At 36.3% G+C, this 20,646-nt stretch overlaps 1 protein-coding gene across 6 annotated transcripts in view; it reads right to left on the reverse strand.

Annotated features, from left to right (window-relative positions):
• Positions 1-20,646, reverse strand: part of MAP3K4 (mitogen-activated protein kinase kinase kinase 4) — a 123,313-nt gene that overhangs the window by 53,649 nt on the left and 49,018 nt on the right. For all 6 annotated transcript variants that reach the window (XR_005578848.2, XM_039467582.2, XM_039467580.2 and 3 more), the window contains exon 3: positions 15,030-16,393. Coding sequence is in view for 5 of the 6 variants with exons in the window: in XM_039467582.2 (XP_039323516.1) it covers positions 15,030-16,393 (1,364 nt within the window). In the remaining variant the exon portion in view is untranslated. The remainder of the gene's footprint in view (positions 1-15,029; positions 16,394-20,646) is intronic.

The following is a 20,646-nucleotide window of genomic DNA, read 5'->3' on the forward strand; positions in this document are numbered from 1 at the left end:
TGGCAAATAATGGATTATCTAAGGTATGTTATAAGCAATTAGTGGAAAAATAATGATATGCCTACCTCATACTACACCTCACAGTATCTCAAGTATTCATTTCTAAAATTATGCAGCTGTTTTAGAAATTGTTACTGGTTACTATGGATAATCAAAGTATGTATTAAACACAAAAATACATGTTGAATTTCTGGAAAAAGAAATTGCCATGTAGTAAAATCTAAAGATAGAGCTATACATTAGATTAAACTATATAAACATTCCCACTTCAGTTTACTGAAAATGATCAAATATTGGCAAGTTAGTACAAACTGAAAAAAAGAATTCTGGGAGAACGTAGTGGCAACAGGATTTCAATTTCCCTTCAATGCCCTCTCATAAAAATGGAGCAGTGAGGACAGCAAAACCAAAACTCTGTGAGACAAACCTACAACAAAACTAGGTGAAAAGGGGTCTTTATGATTCCCCAAAGAGAAGAGGTGGTGGGAAAACCATAAACAGTTCCAAGAGCCATGCAGTATCAGCATCAGTGGAGGGAAGCAGAGAAAATTAACAGGGTATCTGAAGGGCCTAAAGAGACAGATTCCCAAGTCATGAGGAGTGCTCTATGGAAAGCTCACAGACTGTACAGAGAACTTCTGTGAAATTAGGAATGATTTTGGTGCTAATCATGAGTGAACGCAAGGGGTTGGCAGTAAGGTCTAGAAGGAGCTGCAATGGTTTAGACCCCATAAGCTCTTAAAACTAGTACCCAAAATTCCCTTTCAGGAATTCTGGGCTACACACCAAGAAAAAGACTGCTCGAGTGAAATCCAATTTCCCAGTAAAGCACAAAAGGAGGAAATGGAAGAGGAGATGGAGAACATGGGAAGAAAAACAATCCACAGACCTCAAACAGTAACAGAGAAGATGGTTTGAAAGTTGAGAAGAAGGTGCTCAGAGACCCAACCCCAACCACTTTCCTAACTCCCTCTCTCCTTTAAGTTCATGGAAGCAAGTATCATGTTTAAAAATAAGCAAGACAAAAGAACTACTGTAGAATCTAGCACAGAGTTATCATAAGCAGAAAGAGAAAAAGGAGAATGACTCTCCAGACAGTTAGCGCTTGCCAGGAAGGTATGTCCACTAAGATGAGAACTGTAGCCTGATTTCTGAAATAAGCTAAAAGAAATTAAGAAAATCTAATGACCAGTGATGATGAACATTTTTTCATATGTTTGTTGGCCTCATATATGCCTTCTTTTGAAAAGTGTTTGTTCACATCCTTGGCCCACTTTTGAATGGGTTTGTTTTTTTCTTGTAAATCTGTTTTAATTCTCCGTAGATTCTGGATATCAGCCCTTTGCCAAGTGGGGAGACTGCAAAAATTTTTTCCCATTCTGTTGGTTACCAGAATGGGAAATTCATTCTAATGAATTTTAATTCTAATTCATTCTAATGATTGTTTCATTAGAAATTCATTAGAAATTCATTCTAATTCATTCTAATGATTGTTTCTTTTGCTGTACAAAAGCTCTGGAGTTTAATTAGATTCCATTTGTCTATTTTGGCTTTTGTTGCCAGTGCTTTTAGTGTTTTAGTCATGAAGTCCTTGCCTATGCCTATGTCCTGAATGGTTTTGCCTAGGTTTTCTTCTAGAGTTTTTATGGTGTTAGGTCTTATGTGTAAGTCTTTAATCCATCTGGAGTTAATTTTAGTGTAAGGTGTCAGGAAGGGGTCCAGTTTCTGTTTTCTGTACATGGCTAGCCAGTTTTCTCAACACAATTTATTAAACAGGGCATCCTTTCCCCATTGCTTGTTTTTGTAAGGTTTGTCAAAGATCAGATGGTTGTCATCACTGGTCATTAGAGAAATGCAAATCAAAACCACATTGGGATACCATCTCACGCCAGTTAGAATGGCGATCATTAAAAAATCTGGAGACAACAGATGTTGGAGAGGATGTGGAGAAATAGGAACACTTTTACACACTGTTGATGGGAGTGTAAATTAGTTCAACCATTGTGGAAGACAGTGTGGTGATTCCTCAAAGATGGAGAAACAGAAATTCTATTTGACCCAGTAATCCCATTACTGGGTATATACCCAAAGGATTATAAATCTTTCTATTATAAAGACACATGCACATGTACATTCACTGCGGCACTGTTTATAATAGCAAAGACCTGGAACTAATACAAATGCCCATCGATTACAGACTGGACAAGGAAAAACGTGGAACATCTACACCATGGAATACTATGCAGCCATAAAAAACAATGAGTTCGTGTCCTTTGTAGGGACATGGATGAATCTGGAAACCATCATTCCCAGCAAACTGACACAAGACCAGAAAATCAAACACCACATGTTCTCACTCACAGGCGGATGTTGAACAATGAGAATACATGGACACAGGGAGGGGAGCATCACACACTGGGGTCTGTTGGTGGGGACTGGGGAGGGACTGCGCGGGTGGGAAGGTTGGGGAGGGATAACATGGGGAAAAATGCAGATATAGGTGACGGGAGAGATGGAGGCAGCAAACCACACTGCCGTGTATCTACCTATGCAATAATCCTGCATGATCTACACTTCTACCCCAGAACCTAAGGAACAATTAAAAACGAAAAAGAAATTAAGAAAATCATAAAAATATAAAATGACATAAATTAGAATTGAAAAAAAACTCAGTGGTAGAACTCAGAATTTTTTTAATTTTTAAATCAAAAATCAAATCAATTTTTCTTTTAATTTCAAAAATCGAAAACAAACCAGAAGGCAGGTAAGAGCAAATAAACAGAACAGATAATGCCTTCACTGAAATGAGGTCAACAAAAGCAAACTTTATAACTCAATGAGAAACAAAGAAAAAGAAAAGATCTAAAAAGAAGTGACAGAGAAGACAGGCAAATTAGGTCCAAAATATATAAAGAACAGTTCCCAAAGAGAACTGAATCAGAGAAGCAAAAAAAATGTGAAACTGTAAGTTAAGAAACTCACTAGAAATTTAAAACACAGTCTGACCAAAAAAAAAACCACAACCCTGGAACTGTATTCAAAGTGCACACCATATATCTGAAAATATTAAACTGGAAAAACCAACCCCATGTAAAACTAGCAGAGTTTAAAGAAAAAAATACTTTTTGGTATTCAGCAAACACACAAAACAAAGTTCTTGTAAGTGAAAACAAAAAAATCACATTGTCATCAGACCTTTGAACATCAATGCTTCCTGTCAAAAGACAATGAATAACACATTTATCCAAGGAAAGAAAATATAAACCAAAGATTTTATGGAAGGTCAAACAAAATTTTAAGTATAACTGTTGCAAACTGTTACAAACAGAAACTGTTAGAAACAGGAAATACTGTCCTCTTGAGCCCTGACTCAGAAATCTACTAAAGAACAGGTATCACTCAACCAGAATGACTCAAGAGATTGGGATATAGTAATTAAAAATGAGACTTTCAACAAAATCCAAAACTTCTATCTACATGTCTACTATTAATATTTTATCTGTCTACACACATACACACAACGCTGAAGAACTGAGACTAAATGACAGTTATGGAGAAGAAAGTACTGTCATACATGGCTGCATGATGTGACAATACTGATATACCACAACACCAAAGCCGGGGAAAATGGAAAAGGCATATGTAATACTTTAGCATTTCACTGGCGGTAAAAGAAAAGGATAATTCCAACATAGTTCAAAGTTGGGAACAAACAGATTAAAAAATTGAAGGAGGGATAGTAGGGGTATTATGTAACGATAACAACACAAAGACATCTTGGGGGAAATAAACTCATCTTAAACATTAGAAGTAAACAAATAAACAAAACTACATACTTCCAAAAAGCTTACACTAAAAATTGGAAGGATAAAACATAAAATGTTTTAAAAGATTAACTATGCCTGTCAGAGAAGCTAAACTTCTTTGAAAATACATTTAGATTTTCTTGTAAAACCAAGTATTTTACATAATTCTTATAAAAACAAATTAAAAACCAATACCTAGAAACAAAATTTTAAGAAATCTATGAATAGGTCAACAAATGTGTGCCATATGATGGAATATTATTCAGCCATAAAACGGAATGAAGCACTGATACATATCACAGCAAGGACGAACCTTGAAAACATACGCAATTGAAAGAAACCAGTCGCAAAAGACCACATACTGTATGACCCCATTAGATGGCTAGGCAAATATTAAGAGACAGAAAGTAGATTAGCGGTTGTCTAGTAATGGGGCTAGTGAGAACAGGAGGTGACTTCTTTTTGGGGTGATGAAAATGTTCCAAAGTTAGACAGTGGGGACAGTTGCAGTGGTGATGGTTACACACTGAACTGAACACTTTAAAACAGTGAATTCTATGCTATGTGAATTATATCTCAATAAAGCTATTATTTCGGAAATATAAGAGAAAAAAGAAGAGAATCTAACTGTATACCTAGTCAGTGACAGAGCCCCAAGAAGAAATGTTCCCAAAGTCTTTAAAATGCAGTTATCTGATGCTACATCCATGGAGAGTTACACCCCAAGGATGTCCAAAAACAAAACTTGGATTGTTTTCCAGTAATCAAACTGAGATGATTGTGTATTTTATTCTATCATACCTGGTAGCAATATCTAATAAATGAAATGAATAATAAAGAAGCTAATAAATGAAGAATAAGTAGAATATCCTTAATGAAGTAAGGAATCTAGGAATGTTCATCAGCTACTACTAATGGCACAAACAGTCAGACATGGGTGTGTGTCCTGAGAAAGCAGTGTTAATACAATCCACCAGTAAAAAAAAATTATAAATTGGATCAATCCACTCTATCTCATAGCCAATTCACAGAGAACACACAGAAAATAGAAACATGTGGGTCAACTGGGATATAATCATAAAAATTCAGACCCTCCAGGATAAATGACCCTGTTTCTTCATATATGGCAAAAAAAAAAAAAAAAAAAAAGGCAAGGGGGTATCTACAGACTAAAAAACTTTAGAAATATAATCAACAATGACAACACATGGGCATTATCTGCAAACTGATTCAAAGTGTAAGAAGAAAACCATGACAATTATAGAATTTTAAAATAATCTGAGTACACATAAAATAAGGTAGTCATAAAATAACAGACACGACTATATAAAAATGTTAAATTTCTACGCAGTGTTAAGTATCCTAAACAAGTTAAAAGGCAAACTGAAATATTTATAGCCATCACAGAAAAATGAATAAAATTAATAAATATAAATAGTTCCAACAGATCAACAAGAGAAAGGCAGCCTAACAGAAAATAAGCAAAAGAAATCAGAAAACTAAAAGAAATGCAAATGGCCAATAAACATTAAAAACCGGTTCAGTGTCACTAGAAATGAAGAGAAAGATTTAAGCCAGGTGCCAGTGGCTCATGCCTGTAATCCTAGCACTTTGGGAGGCCAATGTGGGCAGATCACTTGAGGCCAGGAGTTTGAAACCAGCCTGGCCAACATAATGAAACCCCATCTCTACTAAAAATACAAAAAATTAGCCAGGTGTGGTAGTACATGCCTGTAATTCCAGCTACTCAGGAGGCTGAATCATGAGAATCATTGGAACCTGGGAGGTGGAGGTTGCAGTGAGCTGAGACTGTGCCACTGTACTCCAGCCTGGACAATGGTATGAGGCTCAGAATTTTAAAATAAATAAAAATAAATATATATTTCAATGAAATTACATTTTTTACTGATCATGGTTGCAATAATGAGGAAAAATCCAATTTTTCCTATACTGTTGGGTAAAGTATAAATTAGTATAGTCTTTTTGGAGAGCAATTTGGCAATATATATCAAAGATGTGTATGTGCATATCCCATGACCTCACAATTCCATTTCAATCAACCATTGTTACAAAAACAACAGAGTAAGTTCATAAAGAGGTGTGTACAAGAATGTCTGTGACTACAGTGTTTACACAGAACAATTAAGTTTCTATCAAGAGTGAAATAATTAAATAAGTTATGGTACATTCATGTAAGGGAATACCATGTAGAGCAATATACATTTATAAGGACAGATCCAAAGTAGACAGCATGGGGGAAACCACTCGGTTGTATAGCATTATCACATTTGTTTGAAAAAATTACATGTGTTATATAACAAAGGCATAATTTATAGAATCACAAAAAACACAAGAAAATATAAACCCGATGATAATTACTCTGGGCAGTGACAGAGGACAGGGACTTAAAAAAATATATCCCAATAAATAAACAAAAGGAAAGCATATTGTTTTTTTAAATGAAGTGTTAAGATACAAACAGCCTTTACATTATCCTTCAAAAGTCAGTTTCTGTGGTTCTATACTGGGATCCCATCACAAACTGAAATTCCTACATAGGCCCGTTAAATGATGCAAACAGGTGCACTTGGGTGGCCATAAGACAAATGATGGATACTGTGGTACACTGGAGCACTTCTGCTGCAAGTCATATGGGAATGTGGGCCCAGTGTTGACAGACTTCCTGGTATTTCGACGAAAACACAAAATCCGGATTTTCCCATTTAAAAATGTAAGGCACTAAGTCAAAAAATATTTAAAACACTGTGTGAGACAAAATGTAACTTTGGGAGGCTGTACACTGTCAAGGGCATACATGGCTTTATAGCCAGAGCTCTGGATTCACATCCTGGCTCTGCCACTTTCTAGATGTGCAACGTGATCAACTTACTTAGCCCTCTTCCTAGCCCCAGCATATAGCGAGTACTCAGTTAATGCTAGCTGCTAGTCTTAATGTTACTGCTGTGCTGTTGTTATCATATTCTCAGGGATCCAGTTCTCAGCTGAAAGTTGATGACTTCTGTCCTACCTGTGAGCTTATATCAGTTTGAGTCACTTTGCTCACTATAGCCCAAAATAATGTACACAACTTCCTGCTTTCCTCTGTATTTCTGTATGTTTAAGAAAACAGAAAACCTAAAAGCAAATGAGCAAGTATGTGCTTGTTAGTGTGTCATTCAATTAAAAAGTTCTTGTAATCTTACGAAATCCAACAGGGAATGATCAAAACAAATAAGGTTAACTCTAACAACTGTATTAAGTAGCATGATCTTAAAGCCACGGGGTAGAGGAGTACTGTAGCCTAACCAGTGTTTCTGGTGAGCACCAGAACTACGCTGTTGCTGGTCTGGCTCCATGTGAGGCACGTAGGAAGTTTGTTAACAATGTCAGTGCTCACATCCTCTACTGGGAGACTCTGATTTGCCATACTCTGAGAATGGCATAGGCACACTTTTTTTTTTTTGAGATGGACTTTTGCTCTGTTGCCCAGGCTGGAGTGCAGTGGTGTGATCTCAGCTCACGGCAATCTCTGCCTCCTGGGTTCAAGCAATTTTTCCTGCCTTGGCCTCCTGAGTAGCTGTGATTACAGGTGCGTGCCACCACGCCTGGCTAATTTTGGTATTTTTAGTTTAGCATAAAGTCTGGTACCCCAGAATCCTGAATTTGAATCCCCCTAACAATCTATAGCTCTGTGATTTTTGGGAAAGTTATCTACTGTACCCAAACTGGTTTCTTTATTTGTAGAATGTACATAACACCACCCTTTCACAGGGTTGTTGAGTCTGGCACACTGTAAGAGTCAATAAATGGTAGCTGCTGTTATAGATTTCTTAGTTTCTGTATGATTTGTCTGCTTTGAATACAAACGGCAACCCCTTCAGGGTTTCCTGTCTGTACAGGAAAAAATTAGCACAACTATTGTTAGAATCCAAACAGTATTTCATTGGTCATTAAATTTATAATAACTAAATGATCATTTCTAATTCTAAAGAAAGCAAATATGACAGTAACAAATATATATATATATATTCCTAGTATTAGAGGTAACAAAGTCAGACAATTACACATTCTTTGTATGTATTAAAATATATTCATCTTTCTCTTCTGGAAATAAAGTTCACATGGAAATCAAAAAAGGAGGAGCACGAAATAACTATATTACAATATTCTGTGAGTATTTAACATTTTAAATCGCACAAAACCCATAGAACTATATCAAATGCACATTTTAGAAAGTCAACCAAGATCCTGGAGGATCCCAGGATGCAACGCAGACTGAAATAAATCAATCTAATTAAATTACAAAAGTATGATACCCCTCACTGAGGAAGATGAAGGAAAAAGGTGCTGACCTAAGTTACTTTGGAAAATAGTGTTTTGACTATATAAGGCTAAAGACAAAAGGAACTTTACTAAAACACTACACCCTAATTGATAAACTTACTTCTCACAGGGGTACCAGTTAGCAATTCTGAAACTACTTTACAAGTAAGCTAGGGCTGAACAAACACATAATTAATAATAGCAATGGAAGCCAGGTTTCACATTATAAGAGAAGTAAGTTACAGATAAGCCAGGGAGGAACGCCAGAATGAACCTTGTGCTGGATCAGAGCCAGAGACATCAGTATCAATTCATGATTATTTTAGATAGACAGATAGATAGATAGATAGATAGATAGATAGATAGATACATACATACATACATACATACATAGATATGGAATTATAGAGCTGTGTGTATACATGTGTTAGAAGACATACCTGTATTTTCTAATTCTACCACTGAGAGGGCCTAAAAGCAATGATACCCCAAAAGCAATGAACACAGCCAGTACCCACATTTTCATTTCTAAATACCATTATCCAGTAAAAGGAACCAGAGCTCCTTGGAGAAATGGCTGATCCTAGGACAGAAAGAGAAAAAACACAAGACAAGCCCAGAGCATCTTGTGGTATAAGAAAGAAATGATTCAAGAAGCAAATAAAAAGAAAAATAATACAACAAAGGATGGGAGCATATCAAAAGGACACAGAAGCCAACTGAAAGAGCTCCGATGCACTAAAACAAGAACAGCTTGAGCAACAAAATCAGTCATAATGGTACTGGATTATAACTCAAAGTAAAAACAGTAACAGCAAACATTTATGAGTCCATACTGACATAAATAACCAAATAAATAAATGAGAAACAGCAAAACTTCCATCTGGAGAAATTCCAAATAATGCATTAGACACTTCCCCCCTCCAGGAGGTAGAGATTAATTTCCCTCCCCTTGAGAGCGGGTTGTGCATAGCCACTTACTTCCAAAGAAGTCGAGCATGGAAAGGAAAAAATGGTGACTCCTGGAGAAACCTGGCAGACACCACCTTAAGTGATCAAAGTTGACATCACCAGTGATAAAGTAATGCCACTGGGGCATTTCAACCCTGTGGCATTCATCCCCAAGCCCATCATCCCAGTCTAGTCATGAGAACACATCAGATAAATTCAGATTCGTGGATGTGACAGCTAAATGCAATGTGGTGTCTTCGACTGGTTCCTAGAATAGAAAAGGAAATCAGCAGAAAAAGTGGGAAATCCAAATAAAGTCTGCAGTTTAGTTAACAGCACTTTGTACGAATGTTAATAGATTAGTTTGAACAAATGTATAGGGTAAGTGTGAAGTCGATATTAAGGGGTGCTGGATGAAGAGCATGTAAGAACTCTGTACTACCTTTGCAAATTTTCTATCAGTCTGATATTATTCTAAGATGAAAAGTTTATTCTAAAAAAATACAATTGTATAGAGTAGTTTTGGTATTAAGGATTAATCTTTTATATATGTTTAGTTGGTTTGTTTTAACTTCTAAGCTAAATTGGACTGTAAATAAACAGTACTACAAAATTCATCCTTAGCTACAGTAACTGTTGGGAAGGACACCTAGAAATTACTGGACTACTGAGTTGACTCCTGATAACTTTTAAGAAGGGCTGGGAAGGGCCAACATACAAGCACATCTAATGGAGGAGGAGCAAGAGTTGGAGGCAGGACGATCCCTAACACTGGGAGACCACGAAGCATTATGAAATGGTTATCTGATACACGCATCCCTAAGACCCAAGAGCAACAATACTCAGACCAGAAGAACTGATATTACAACAAAGTGGGAAAAACAAGTATAAACAATGAGATCCTGGGATGTTCTAAACAGCAAAGGAATACGAGAAGTAAAAGATAAATGGAAAAATATTTACAGAAGACCTCAGATTGTATCTGGGTCCACGAATGGACTTAGGGGAGGGTAAGATGTCCTGTTATTTTTTCCTATTATATTATAGTAGCCCTTACGGCCAGGATAAAACTGCAGCTGGTATTATTAGTTCAGGTACAGAGATTTAAATAAGTGTCATTTGATAATCTGAGACTCTCTTATTTACAACACTGTTTGTATAGGTAAGTATTTTCAAGATCCCAAATAACTGCCTATTCAAGTGAACTTTGGAAACTAATCCATCTGTTTCAATTAGAGACTGCCTATGTAACTAGAAATGTACCCTGAGGAAATCAATTTACAGAAGGTATGGAGCTATAACTTCGTATAATTTTGAAGAAAATCATTATCTATGGCATTCATATTGTGAAAACAAACTGCAAACAGATTTTTTTTTAGTATCACTAGTTGCAGTTCTTTTAAAAGATTTTGAAACATAATAAAATTTTAGAGAAAAATTATTTTGGGCTGGATATGGTAGCTCGCGCCTATAATCCCAGCACTTTGGGAGGCCAAGGCAGGTGGATCACCTGAGGTTAGGAGTTTGAGACCAGCCTGACCAACATGGTGAAACTCTGTCTTTACTAAAAATACAGAAATTAAACAGGTGTAGTGGCACATGCCTATAATCCCAGGTACTCCAGAGGCTGAGGCAGGAGAATCACCTGAACCCCAAGGTGGAGGAGGTTGCAGGGAGCTGAGATGGCACCACTGCAATTCAGCCTGGGCAACAAGAGCAAAACTCTGTCTGAAAAAAAAAAATTATTTTGTAAAGCATGCTTACCAACAAAGGGAAATTAAATGTAAGATCACATATGCTTTGCAAACAATGGTTACAAGTAATTTAATCAAAAAATATATAAAGACATAAAAAAAGTCAAATCTCACAAGTTTATTTTTTTTCTACAAAATCCTTCACCTGTATTCATTCCTATTATGATAGAAACCAAAAAAACCTGCAAAATATGCATTATATACAATTTGTGGTACCTTATCAGTTCAGATAATTAAGATAAGTTCTGGCCGGGCACGGTGGCTCACACCTATATTCCCAGCACTTTGGGAGGCAGAGGCGGGTGGATCACGAGGTCAAGAGATTGAGACCATCCTGTTCAACACGGTGAAACCCCATTTCTACTAAAAATACAAAAAATTAGCTGGGCATGGTGGCACGTGCCTGTAATCCCAGCTACTCAGGAGGCTGAGGCAGGAGAATTGCCTGAACCCAGGAGGCGGAGGTTACGGTGAGCCGAGATCGCGCCATTGCACTCCAGCCTGGGTAACAAGAGCGAAACTCTGTCTCAAAAAAAAAAAAAAAAAAAAAAAAAGATAAGTTCTAACAATTAAGAACAAAAACAAAACCGTCCTCAAACCTAAAAGGTTTTACTGCCTAAAATGTATGCCCTCAAAATGTCCAATTATTTGGCAGAGGTTAAAAGACAGAAGACATCTTAACTTTAAATAGTTGCACCCATGTGGATTTGCAGCTTGCTTCAAGGAAGAAAAAGTAATAAAACCTTCTAAAATTAAAAGTTTACGGTTGACTTGTATAGCATTTTACCATTTGATATGATTTGGACCGGTGTCCCCACCCTATGTTGAACTGTAATCCCCAGTGTTGGAGGTGGGGCCTGGTGGAAGGGGACTGGATCACAGGGGTGGGTTTGTGGTTTAGTACCATCCCACTGATGCTGTTCTCAAGATGGTGAGTGAGCTGTCAAGAGATCTGGTTGTTTAAAAGAAAGCAGCACCTCCACCCTGCCCCTGCTCCAGCCATGAGAAGTACCTGCTCTGGCTTTATCTTCCATCGTGACTATAGTTTCTTGAGGCCTCCCCAGAGGCTGATGCTGCTTGCCATGCTTCCTCACAACCTGTGGGGCCATAAGCCAATTAAACCTTTTTTCTTTATTAATTACCCAATCTCAAGCATTTCTTTATAGCAGTGTGAATGGTGTATCATTCGAACTAATATACCATTTACCACGTATCTTTTTCATCCTCACAACCACCACCCTGTGAGGTAGGTAAGAAGGTATTATTATACCCATTCTATAAATACAAAGACTTCAAATCAGAAAGATTCCTATTTACGATGTTCTATGGTGAGAAAGGGCCACAGTGAGGAATGAAACCCATTTAATGAACTTCAAAATTGTGACTCTTTTCCTGACATACGAAGCAAAATGACTGTAACTGTACACACACACACACACACACACACACACCCCTACCTCCCTTTACAGAAATTATGTTCCTAACGTGGAACATACTTTCCCTCTAAGTGAATTAGAATTATAGAGCCTTATCATTTGTTAGTTTGAATTAATCGCCAATACTAAAGAATTCCTACTTTGGTTGTTACTCTTCCATTACTTGATAAATACTTAGCATTTTACGAACCAAAATTTAAAATAACAGGGGCTTCTGTAGTTCATTTTTTGAAAAACAATCTACACAAAATTCTAATGAACTCTTTCATTTATACACTTTATAAGCTTTGAATTTAATTTTATTTTTCTATAACAAAGATGACTTCTTCAGTCAAATCTCCACTGATGAAATCAAAGGACCACAATTTAGCTGAGAATTCAAAACCGTGGGGAAACTACCGTTGTCTTTTTTCATCACGAGTTCTAATATAAAATGTAAGGCACATGTTCTCAATTGTTTCTTGCAATAACATATCTAAGGGACACAATCCTTTCAGAAGCAATAGCTAATCACCACAAAGAGTCTGCAGGGGAGAGGAAGATAATTTGGGGAGGGTGGGTGCGTAAAGCAGTTTACAAAACCCTGACACGTCCACCCCACCCCAGTCTCACCGTGGCCTCTTTTCAAGTGCTGCTCTCCTATGAGAACCACTGAATTAGAGGTGAGGTTATATAGTCGGCTCTCTGAATCCATAGGACATGCATTCACAGATCAAAAACATTTGGAAAAAAACATTAAAAATAAGAATACAATAATAAAAAGTAACAAACTACTCAGGAGGCTAAGGCAGGAGGACTGCTTGAGCCCAGGAGTTTTGAGTCCAGCCTGGGCAACACAGTGAGACCACAACTCTAAAACGGTAATAGTAATAACAACTATTTACATAGCATTTACATTGTGTTAGGTATTATAAGTAATCTAGAGATGATTTAAAGCATACAGGAGGATGCACACGGGTTGCATGTAAATACTACACCATTTTATATAAAGGACTTGAGCATCCATGGATTTGGGTGTCCACAGGGGTCCTGGAACAAATCCCCCTGAGATAAGCTATCTCTAGAAATGTCAGTACTGCCAGGATTTTTTTCTTCATTCATGTTACCTTCAAAACCAGTGGTCACAATAAAAATTAAACATCAACCCTATCTTGCCAACATTATGTCTTTGATGAAAGCAAACCAGTCCAGCCAATTCATGCCATTCACAAAATTAAAACTGTTCAAAGAAAATGACATTCGCACATTCAGGTTTAAGATTTCTAATCAAAACAATATTCAGAGTAAATCTCTTAAAATATAGCCACAAAGCATTGGTTCATGTTGTAAACATCTTCCTGAATTTATGTGACTGCTTAACCCCTTCCTCTTAAGGGCTCATTATCTGGCTGTCAGAATAAAAATTAAAATCTTGCAAACTCAAGTTTTCTACAGGTGTTTTCCATAGTTTCCAAGTTGTTTATTATTTATGAATGTAAAGCAAGCCAGATTGTGTAAAAAAAAATTGAAGCTAGAAAAAAATAAGTATATATAGTTGGCTCTCCATATCCATGGGCTCCATATTCATGAATTCAACCAACTGCAGATAATAAAATATTCAGGAAGAAAAACTACATCCGTACTGAACAAGTACACACTTTTTTCTTGTCATTATTCCCTAAAACAGACAGTATTAACAACCCATTTACATAGCATTTATATTACATGAGGCATTATACATAATCTAGAGAGGATTTAAAGCATACAGGAGAGGTTGTGCATTGGTTATATGCAAATACTACATCATTTTGTAGTAGGGACTTGGGCATTTAAGGATTTTGGGATCCAAGGGAAGTCCCAAAACCAAACCTCCTCTGATACAGAGAGGACTATACATACACATGTATATAGCTACTAAAATTCAGAATCACAGACTTAACATGGATATAAGGTATTTCAAAGATCGAGGTTTCACTTTTAGCCAGACAAACATACAAACTCACCAGAAGAGCAAAATCACTTGTATAGTACTATTCTGGACTCGCAAGAACAATATCCCACAATATGGTGACACCCTTAACCATAAGGAATTGATAACATGTAAAGCTATCAAAAACAAATCTATACTGTTTTCAAGCCACTTCCTCTAGTGGGCACATTCCTCTCACAAAAATCTACACATCTCCAAACACATATTTGACAATAATCAGGACTTTCCTTAAACTTGCATCACCTGCACTGAACACTTTAAGTTTGCCAGATAGTGTCGGCTTTTCCCCTTTGATCGTTGTGACATTTCCACAATTTACATCTCTTTAAAATACAGTGACCAAAACTTGACATGCTAATCAAAAGAGAGAACACAACTTCAAAGAATAGAGAAAGACCTATCGCCATGACCTTGGGTGCCCTGTTCATTTAAAAATACCTTAGTGTGGCGTGGGCTATTTTCCTGACTCACATGCAGCTTGTGGTCATCCACGACTGTGGCTTTCTTCCTTCTGTCTTTATTTATACCCAGCCCGTCCTTTGCCATCCTGTATTTACATGGTTGAATTTATTCCTTCCACATACCATCTTGCATTTAATGCATTTTTCAGACGTCTATTTCTTAATTATCATAGTACTTTACAGAAATGCTTAAATGTGCAATTTATAACTGCCGTTTATGCTAAAAAATATTAGAATATGAAAGTACATGATAATCAACACCAACATTATAATTTACAATAAATAAATGGAACTAAGGACATCATCACATTTTCCTATGGGAAACCTACCTCCACGGGACGATCGTTCTTTACCAATGCTATACGTGCCCTTTGCAAGGAACCATCCATTAGCTTGTGAAGTCTTAAAATTAACTTTCTTAACCCCATCTGCTTCAGTGCTTTGTCTACAAATGGTCTATAAATAGAAGTCAGACAATGTCCACTAAAGCCGGCTTCTGCACTGCAGTCTGGTGCTCCCCAGCCAATAGAATCATCCTCAGATTCGAGCCTCTCAAGCTTCTTGGATATGCAGTCCTGCGACTGGATGTCGAAGCTGTTGTCTACGGGCTGCCTGATTTCCGGTAGCCTAGGATCAGAGATTTGTTCTTCTTCACTCTCATCCGTACTACCTTCCAACTCCTTTAATTCCCCTTCTGTGTCATCACCCTCATACTCTGGCTCATTACCTTTGGATGGTCGAGGGGAAGGGATTTCAAACACCGGCCAGCCAATGTCTGATAAATTCTTGATACCCAAAACAGTGCCCATAATCCTTAATTTCTGATTTAAGTCTTTTGTGATGTTTAACCACAAACAGAGTGCCTGCACTCTGTCCTGGAAGTCTTTTGCAGCATATTTTTCATAGTCCTTCTGAAGAGCCTGCAATGATGGATAAAGTGCTTCTATGTACTCTAGCAGCTCCATTATCCGTTTTACCTGCTCAAATGAGACCCTCTGGCGTTGGAGATGCTCGTGATGTGTTGAGTAACCCACAATCTTTGTTCCAGGAGTGGCTCTGCACTGCCCTTCTACTGAAGTACCATTAAAACTAGCTCCATCTCTAACAAAGGCGAAGCTCCCATAGTCGACTTTGAAAGTAAGGATTTCGTTGATAATATCTGGGATGGCTTGACGGGCTGTATATAAAAACAAGTCCTGGTCGTTAATTGTCCGTCCTGCATGCCAGGCCTGTAGCTCTAACCAGATCAGTTCGTTAGATCGGTTAAGCCAGAAACCAGACGTGTTTTCTTGTCCTCTTTGCTCCCTGTCCTTCTTCTTCGAGACTGAGGTAAGCTTTAGCAAAAGTCGTAATGTTTCAAAAAACTTTAAACGATCTGCTGGACAGTCAGTCCTAGAAGTCTGGCGTGCAGGTCTGGCTATAGGCATGGGAACAGATACTGGAATCTTAGCATTGCTACAGCCAAGGCTGAGGTAAGGCTTATTGAGATCCACATCTGGAATTGACTTTTTTGGCAAAGATCCACCCACTGAGTCTAACATGAATGAGCACTGTACGTTTTTTTTATGATCACGCTCTGTTGTTCTAAGAGTTGCTCGGATCTTTTTCTCCTGCTTATAGCTGTATTCTTCCACATTCTCCACTGCTTTTCCAGGGTCTTTATGTGGAGGCTGATTTGGTGCGTTCATTTTTTCTATTAAAAAAAAAAAATAAACAGAACATTATGTAACTCTAAAATATGAAGCTACTCTCAATATTTTAAATAAAACTGAAATTCACATTTCACATGTACTTAAATTTTCAGGCGGCTAAAAAGCATACTATATCCTGAAAATTAAAGGAATCAAAAAACACACATTTTTCTCTATATTCAAAAAATTTTATCCATTTTTCCAACATTCGCTGTATTCTCTTACATTCACAACTAATCACCTAAAACTAGCTGTTTATTTCTATGCTGCAAAGCACAGTTATCAAATCATTTAACCAGATTTCCATAAGTAATCACCTTCAATTTAAGAAGGAAGAAATGGCATAGGATATCTGACAGAAGCCTGGATGAGAAAACAAATTTAATTCCTGCATTTGTCATTAGCTAAATATGTAAACTTAAGAGGATGTCACATATATTATCTTGATCACTTTTCTCATTGATAAAACTAGGCAGACTGATGCAAGAATCCTTAAGGCACCTTAAGATTATTCTCATAAAAAACTGAAAGACAGCTGACAGACAAAAATGTTGACCTTAGTTTATTCCATTCATTTATTTCTTCTTCGCCACACAAACAAGTGGGCAATAACATTTTAAATTTAAAATTAGCAAGACTGAAGACACATAGACTAATTGGGTATAATTTGCTTAGTATGCTATACTGGCACATAAAATCATTTATAATTAATTTGAAGAAAGCAAAAATCACACATTTCTTTCAAACGACTAAAAAAGGTTCTATAATTTGATTCCAAGTTTTGAAATGAACACACATACATTCTCTTTCCTGTATGGCACTTTTAACACCATTAATTGCTCTATGTTATTGAAATCCTTTCTGGGTTCTTACACTTCCTTAAGTCCCTTCTTTTCAAATACCTTCTTGGAACTCTGCTCACTAAATAAAATGTTAATGTTTCTCAAAGTGCTAATCTTAGATCTCTTCTCCCTGGGTGATCTCATTCACTTCCACATCACATATTGATAATACCCAAACCTATAATGCCATTCCAATCTATCCTCTACACAAGGCATAATTTCATTGAATTTAGGACACACATTTTTTCATATGTTAACATTTCTGAAATTAGAACGTTATATGTAATCAATGATGATATAAATAAGTTTTAGGAACATATTTGTCAATCTATTTCATTTATATTCTTCTTTTTTTCTGAGACAGGCTGGAGTGCAGCCTCAACTTCTTGGGCTCAAGCGATCCTTCTGCCTCAGCCTCCCAAGTAACTAGAACCACAAGAATGCACCACTACACCTAGCTAATTTTTTTTTTTTTTTTTCTGATGAGACAGGATCCTACTATGTTGCTCAGGCTGGTCTCAAATTCCTTGGCTCAAGCAATCCTCCCACCTCTGTTTCCCAAAGTGCTGAGATTACTGGCATGAGCCATTATGCCTGGCCCATTTTTAAAAACACATATATATGCATAAGTAAAATATATTCTACATGTCAAAAAGTATAAAAGATCTCTTTAAATAAATAAAAATTCCAATTATAAGAACATACTCATCAATTGTAAGCATTTTTTACCTTAGCACAATTTCTTAGTATATATTTTTTATATACTAAGAATTTTATTATACTAATATAATTATACTAAGAAATTATATCACTTTCTTTATATATATATCACCTAGTTTTATGTGACTAGCTGTGAATATGAGATTAGTTGTGAATATAATACCTAAAGACATATCAGTATATCTTTAGATTTGATGTAATAGGGTATATGTACATGGGTTGCAAACCAATGTACCCCAAACTAATGCACCAATGAAAATTTGCTTAAAACCAATTAACTTCCTAATCGATTAGTTTTAAAATAAGGATTTTTAAACAAATTTCCCTAAGAGCACTTATAACTTGGTTTACCTTATATTAAATTTACTTTATGATCCATCAAAAAATACTTTAAACCAATCTATCCATAGGGATTTTTGCTGCATTTAAGTATACAAACTAATATTATTTTTTTAAATTTAAAAATTTTAAGATGGAATTTTTATCTTTAGTACTAATCTATTTACTTCTAAATGTCTTTAAACTTTTTATATAATCCATTTAAGAAAATGTTTCACTTTTATTAAGTTTCTACCTATTAATGCTTATCAACCCTTATTTATATAAAAAAAATTTCTTAGGCCAACTCCTTAAATACTTTGTTCTGCTGTGTTTACCTCTGTGTTCTTTACACATTTATTAACAGAGCACAGACACACTATTTGGTTAACCAACGGTATTTTGAAAGCAAAAATGACAACTGTTAACCCCACTATACTTCACATACACTGTATCATTGTGTAGGACTGGAAGTAAAGAAAATGAGTTTAGTTTCTAATACACTGAATGTTATGTGCCTATGGGATATCCATGTGGAAATATCTGTAGGTAACTAAAAAAAAATATAGATGTTGGGCTTAGGAGAGAAATCCAGGCAGATGGATTTGGAAATCAGTATGTACAGATATTAGTTAGTATCATGACAGTAGATAAGAACATCCAAGAAAAGTGTGCAGAAGAAAGGCAATGAGGACCTAGAACAGAATCTGTATTAACCACTATGTACATCCAAATAAATGATTGAGTCAAAGAAAACAAAAAATTGTGTAATAAAAAACAATCTTGTTGGCTTAGGTTTTAGAATTTTAAAATACTTTATAAAACTAATGTGGTGCATTGTTCATACAGAATATATGCATACAATTTACAACTGAAAAGTAATAGTTGACAGTGAAAAAGTATTACTTTTCTTACATAATGTATTCAAGTTCTTCTAATCTATGATTGAAAGGCCCTAAGGGAAAACTAAGGATTAGATGAGAGTGGTTACAATGACTTTAGTAACTCCGGAAGACTGGCTACCATTATTCCAAATCTATGCTACATTTACCAAGGGGCAAACCATGAAAATAGTAACAGATGAAGCTTCTCATCCTAGATCTTTATTCCAACAATTAAAATAACCTAAGAGAAAAAGAAAGTCACAATCCCATTTTTTTATATAAACATAACCTCATCTTAGCAAACCTGAAAAACTAACTTTTACAGGTTAAATACAAATCTTGTTAAGTTTACCCCTATGGCACACAAAACAGTATATTACACAATTTTTTGAAATTTTGTGTTCCCAGAAAGCAATGATTTAATATTTGGATCTACATAGTATGTTTAAGGAACAGCAAACCGGAAGAGGAGCAAGACAGGACAGAGAAGGTTTTTTTTTTTTTTTTTTTTTTTCCTGAAACAAAACCCAAGTTGGTTTTGGAAAAAAATATATATATAAATATAAATTCATATATCTTAATTTAAATAATGATGCAATTCAAACTTAAGAGACAAACTCCAGTCTAGCTACTGTGCAAAAAGGATATGCCAATTACTCTACCTCAGCAGTAGCTACATTTTTTAAAATAATATTCTTGTGACAGAAGGAGAGAGAGGGTGGTTTGGTTTGGATATTTGCCCCCTCCAAATCTCATGTGGAAATGTGACTGCCAATGTTGGAAGTGGGGCTGAGGAGAGACGTCTGCATCATGGGGGCGGATCCTGCACGCACAGTCTAGTGCCTCCCCACAGTAACCTGTGAGTTCTCACTCTATTAGTTCATGTGAGAGCGCGCTCTTGTTCCTTCTTTCTCCATGTGACACGCCTGCTTCCTCTTCACCTTCTGCCATAAGTAAAAGCTTCCTGAGGCCTCACCAGAAGCTCAGTAGATACTGTTACTATGCTTGTACAGCATACAGAACCATGAGCCAAATATGCTTATTTCTTTATACATTACCCAGTCTCAGGTATTCCTTTATAGCCAGTGTGAAATGGACTCACACAGAGAGTAAACCCAACAGTGCTTTCTGACAACTGATGACCAGTTAGGCCTCTATAAAATCATGAGGGACTTATCACTTAAGGGAGATCTGAGAACATTAGGGTGTTGGGGTGTGGAGAATCTATAGACTTAGATAATAGTAATTTCTCTGAGCATTTTACATTTTTTCTTTACCCACTCTGACAAGACTAAGGAACTTTTTAATAACCAAAAGCCTATTACTAATGAACAGGAGTGCTTGTTTGTTCAGTTTTCTATTAATACTGAATTCCCCTGCAATTAACCAAAAGTCAAATGCAAACAGAGCTTCTGAAAGGGAAAATGAATAAAAAGTACAGGAGTTAGATATACAAAATGTTTTATTTGGCAAGTTCTAATTACCAGGACT

Source organism: Saimiri boliviensis, chromosome 4 (genome assembly GCF_048565385.1).
Source record: "Saimiri boliviensis isolate mSaiBol1 chromosome 4, mSaiBol1.pri, whole genome shotgun sequence".
Lineage (NCBI taxonomy): Eukaryota > Metazoa > Chordata > Mammalia > Primates > Cebidae > Saimiri > Saimiri boliviensis.